This window comes from Beta vulgaris, chromosome 4, assembly GCF_026745355.1.
Source record: "Beta vulgaris subsp. vulgaris cultivar EL10 chromosome 4, EL10.2, whole genome shotgun sequence".
NCBI lineage: Eukaryota > Viridiplantae > Streptophyta > Magnoliopsida > Caryophyllales > Amaranthaceae > Beta > Beta vulgaris.
This window is the reverse complement of record NC_079205.1, coordinates 20,068,987-20,074,781: the sequence shown is the minus strand read 5'-3', so window position 1 is coordinate 20,074,781 and position 5,795 is coordinate 20,068,987. Positions and strand designations below refer to the sequence as shown.

Below are 5,795 nucleotides of genomic sequence, written 5' to 3'. Positions count from 1 at the left end.
TAATAAACATGAAGCAGGTTGCAGTGAAGAAGACACTCAATGTTGGCTAGTGGGTGTTGGCCAATGGGTGGTTTGGTGTATGAAGTGGTGGTGCAAGATAACAAGAGAAAAAGGGTGAGCAGACAAAAATCATAATTGTACAACATATGAGTCATAATTAGTTCGTTCTAATAATTCTCAAAACAAGATCGATCATGACATCTAAATCATAAGTTATTGGTTTTGAAATTTAGATAGAATTATTCTCATGGAAGTTTCACAGTCTAAAAGCATTGACTATAGTCAATAACATTGATGGTAATATGTAAAAAGTATTTCATATTGCCAATTCAAAAGTATTGAACAAAATTTTCAGATAACAACTCCATTTTACTAAAGTCATAACTATACAATGTACGGGTCATCAGTCAATTTTAATAAATATTAATACAAGATCATAAAATATAAAACACAAGTTATCAGTTTTGAAATTTAAATAAAGTTGTTAACAATAGTCAATCACATTGATGGTAATATGTAAAAAGTATTATTCTTTCTCTAGAATGTCAATTCACTTTTGTTTCAAGGTCCAAAAGTTTGTAAAATTTAGCATAATTTTATTTTATTACTCTGTATGTGTTAACAATATCGTATAAGATATGTCTCAACCCGTTGAATTGATGATCAAATATGTGCATTCAAGAACCTGAACAGGCAAAGATAACAACAAAGTAGTGCGTCATAATCAATTTAAATGACAAAAACCTTTCCGTGTAGTTTTGAAGGGGTCTAAAAAAATTCAAATGACAAAAACCTTTTGATCGCCATAATCAATGTGATCATGAATTATAGATTTCAAATTTACAAGTGCGTTGTAAGTCATAAGCCACAAGTCATATTTATGCAACTCACGAGTTGTAAGCCAATTTCATCTTAAACAATGTGATCAATACTAATTATTACAAACAAGTCACAAGTCATAATTGTAATACTCACTGGTTATAAGCCAATTTCAAATTATTCTAAATTAAATATTTTTTAAAAGTTAATTAACTTTAACTTGTCCTAAGCAATGTGCGTGTTTTTATTTTATCAAACTATATACTGGAAAACATTCCCTAAATTATATTACACCTTTACTAAAGTTTTATTAAGATTTTATATTATACGATGCAATGAGAATATATCACGGTTATATTAATTTTTCGAGCACTAGAAATTTTTTCGATACTACATTGTTAGTAAATAGAAGAAAACGATAAACAACATTAGTATAATGTATTCTACAATGTTTATATTGTACAATATAACAAGAATATAACATGAGAATCATCATAATTGTGCAACATATGGGTTGTAAGTCAGTTTTTAATTATTCTGAATATAATATCATAAAATTTTAATTCACCAACCAATAATTTAACTTTACATTTTTTATTCTTTTAACTTTATATGCATGCATTCTAAAAAAATATACATTCATTAGATTTGGAACACAAAAAACTATTTAATAAATTAAAAAAACATGAGAGCATTATGCAAGAGAGACTCATTTTCAACCTTGATCAATTTTATGTTGTTGTTTCCAGAGTGATGGGAAAAAAGCGTAATCCTTCGTTTGATAATGAACATGGTGTGGGTATATGTATTACAAGGAAGTGTTTGAAAATATATAAATTGATGTGGAAATTGCATTTGTATATATGTTTTATTTAACCAAATCTTACTTTATGATGTTTTTATAATTTTGTGTAATACGCGAAGTTAAGTCATTGTTATTGTATGACTTCTAAAATATATAATAAAGCCAACTTAATACTCCCTTGCATTATGCACGGGTCTGAAAGTCAAAAAATTCCTATCAGATTTCAAAAATGACAATTTTCTATAACGGTTTGTTTTGCTACGACTATAAATAAAAGTCAAGGACAACCTCTGTCTCATATGGATTTGTATCTCCCGAGACCTGTTTTTAGTCATGAACAACTTTATGTTGTCGTTTCCAAAGTTATAAGCAAGATCCTTCCGTTTGATCAAGAACACGATGTGCGTACAAGTACAACAGATGAAGTTTACACGGAAGTGTTTGCAAATATATAAATTGATTTAGAAATTTATATTTGTAATTTGTGTTCTTTACCACTTTTACGTTATGATTTTATGATTTCATGTAATTTGTGTTATTGTTCCTAAAGCTAGTGTGTAGACTAAAAAAAAATGAGAGAAGTACAATATGGCGAGAATTGATTATGTCACATTGTCACTCTTCCCTTTTTGGCTTATGGCTGATCACCAAAGCTTCATATACAATCCAATGCATAAAATTTATACAAATATATTAAAAGGCGTGCGAAAAAACGTTTATGTGCCACGTGGCACTCTCCTCAAATTTCTAATGCAAATGCTTTATGTTCATGTATACTCCTCACTCTTAAAAAAATGTGTAAGTGAAAGGAATCGAACACATGACCTTTGAAATGAAAAGTAAGCGCTAAACCATCAATACACTATGACTTTGTTGTTTAATGTTTGAAATAAAATATGATAAAGTCTTGTAATAATTGTAGTTAACTAAAAAGACTTAACAAGTATATATTCCCTCCGTTTTTTTTATTGCTACATTGTTGTATGCACAACCATTTATCCCATGTCACTTTCAAATTGGAGTGTATTTTATTATCCATTTAATGTAAAATAATGAGAAAATGTGAAAAGTAGTATTTTTGGGTCGAAAAAGAGAAAAACTAATATAAAAGTTTCAATTTATGGTGGGCCAAATAAGAAAAATGTAAAAAAAATTTAAAAAAAACAACCATTTAAGGAAAATGTACGAATTAAAAAAAACGAAGAGAGTACATCTTTAACAATCTTATTACGTAACTTCCAAGAGAATGTGATGTCATATTCTCTTACCACAATTCTTTTTAAGGTATTGTTTTCAAACTCAAAGCTTTTTTTTTTTTTTACTTATCACATCGTGACGTGAATTTTTCAATTTCTTAATGGACAAAAAATACGAAAAGTAGCAGAATAAAATATGAAATAAAAATAATAACACATTTGTTTATTGTAACTGACCCGAGGCATTGCCCGGACAAAAAAACTAGTATAATTATAAATGTCGTCGATGATCAAGTGGAGAAGTCATTTATTAGCTTAGCTATAGACTTCTTCCTTCATTGAATGGAATATGAAGCCAATTGATTGAATAATACCCTAGTACTATATACTTCTATTATGAGTCATTTCTAAATCATTCCCAAGAACGTAAATCAAAATAAATATAGCTAGCTATCACATTAGCTGAGAGCCCTATAATTTTTAATTTCATCACGCAACATGGAGCAGGGAGCTTCTATGAAGCTATCTTTTCTGATTGTCATCCTCATGGCTTTCGCATCATGTAAGTATCTCCTACTCTTATATATCCATTACTACACTTGTTTTCACCACTCCTCCGTTACAAAATTTTCGACTCTTAATCAAAATTCTTCGCACTTTAGAAATAAACAAAGAAAAGTTCTCCCCCTGTTTATTAAGTTTTTCATCCGTTGCCATATCACATGGGTTCAGTTCATTCATTTTTTAAAATATGCTCACATTTCTAAATAATTTTCTTTTTCTTATCAAATACTCCATCCGTTTCTTTTTAATCTAATCACTTCATTTTGGGGGAACGCCAAAGAGTATGTACAAAAATATATGAGAGAAACTGAAAAGGTGGAGAGAGAAATTGAAAAGTGAAGGAGATAAACAAAATAGTGGGTTAAAATATTAAAAAAGTGAATGACATTGGTGGAAAAAGAGGACAAAGTAGATGTCATATATTACCAAAAATAGAAAAAACAACACTGTGTAAATTAAAAAAAAAAGGACTAAAAAAAATGTATAGATTAAAAAGAAACAGGAGTAGTAAATGAAAGACCTATTTTTCGCACGCTCAAAAACCCTACTTTTAAGAAAATGTGTTCGAAAATTGTAGTCCATATACATTAAATTTTCAATTTCTATGATTCTAACACAATTTTTCAGAATACTTCTTTAAACTATATATATATGTATATATATATATATGTATATATATATATATGTATATATATATATATATATATATATATGTATATATATATATATATATATATATGTATATATATATATATATGTTATATTATTAAAAACTATAGGAAATTGATATTATGAAAATACACATTGAGCGATTAAGACTCTTCGTTTAAGATCTCACTTAATTATATTTTTTTATATATTAAATTAAACATATGATAAAAGCTCATAAAATTCGATTATTATAAAACAAATGCACTATAGAAAATAAAATCAGAGGAAGTATATATGTAATATGTGGGACAATAGGAGCTAGCTCGCTAGGGGGGAAATCCGATATGTCGTTTCCAAAATATGTTTAGGCAATTGTTGTGGTTCTTCTCTGTTTGTACACTTATGTTTAGTTGTCTTCTCAATGAATCATATGTTGTGATTTTCATACTTTACTATCTCTAAAAGGAAAAAAAAAATAGAGATAACTAACTATTTTATTTAAATAAAAAAAGGGGGAAAAGTAGGACATTTACACTCAACATCAGTTTTTTGAGAATATAAAATGTAAAGACAGTTTTTCTATCCAATTAATTTTATTTTCTACTTCATTTGTTATCACACGTTATCGCACGCATTGCGTGCATGTAAGACTAGTTGTACTAATATTACAAGTCCCTTTATACTGGTGTTACAGTTCTTTCTCCATCTGTAGCTGAAGCACGACAGAACAACAATAACCATGGATATGGCAGTAATAAGGCGCACCGTGGTTCTGTGAAGTCCTCCGATCCTTTGCCGTCACCACCATTGACACCAACAACAGTACCAACACCGTCACAGAATGATGGTGTGGCACCGTCATTACCAACATCAGTTCCTCCACAATCATTAGTTGATCACATAACATTATCTCCAACACCACTACCTATAGATGATGAAGATGATGTAGAAACACCACCACCACTATATAATCCTTATGGTGGTGGAGCGCCCGTAAATTCGCCACCATGGTATGAAACGGCCCCGCCATATGTACCCCATGGTTGTGGCTATGGCCCCTGTGTTGACTCTAACGATTGCGATTGGCCCTGTACAGTCTGTTGTTGGAATCAAACTTGTTGCTATGACTTGATGTAGTATAAGTATCTATAGATACAAAACGTGCATCAAACACCCAAATACTCCCTCCGTCCTATAATATAGTGCTTACTTCTCATTTTTCACGAGAATTAAGGAAAATGGAATGAGTGGTAGGATTTCCAAAAAAATATATTTAATAAAGTGCTTTTTTGATACTTTTGTATTGAAACTAGTTATTTATTTTCTTTTTTTTAAATAAAATCAAAAGGCAATAAATGTTCCTTGGAATGGTGTAAAACAATAAATGGGGTCACATGTTTTGAGAGAAAAGTGGGGGTATTTTGAAAAGCTTGTGTAGAAATTAAGGATAATTTAGTCAAAATAAATTGACAAAAAAGAAAATAGGCACAACATTTTGGGACACCAAAAAAAGAATGTAAGCACTATATTATGGGACGGAGGGAGTAATACTTACCCGTTCCAAAAGGAAACTACATAAGATAATAAAAAAACCTGTTGTATTTTGCCTTCATTGCAACCATGTATTAATCAAATTGAATTAAACTTCCTAAGTCTGATTAAATTCCTTTTTTACGCCTATTGATTTCTTGTTGCGGTAGGTATGATATTGTTGGTGCAAAATTAGTTGATTGACTTTACAAATAAGTCATGCACATCTA

General features: G+C 29.7%; 1 protein-coding gene across 1 annotated transcript; it reads left to right on the top strand.

Annotated features, from left to right (window-relative positions):
• Positions 1-3,152: 3,152 nt before the first annotated feature.
• LOC125496361 (uncharacterized) lies at positions 3,153-5,380 on the top strand. Its single transcript, XM_048641836.2, has 2 exons — positions 3,153-3,382; positions 4,730-5,380. The coding sequence occupies exons 1-2, from the start codon at positions 3,319-3,321 to the stop codon at positions 5,170-5,172; spliced, it is 507 nt and encodes a 168-aa protein (XP_048497793.1). The 5' UTR covers positions 3,153-3,318; the 3' UTR covers positions 5,173-5,380.
• Positions 5,381-5,795: the final 415 nt, after the last annotated feature.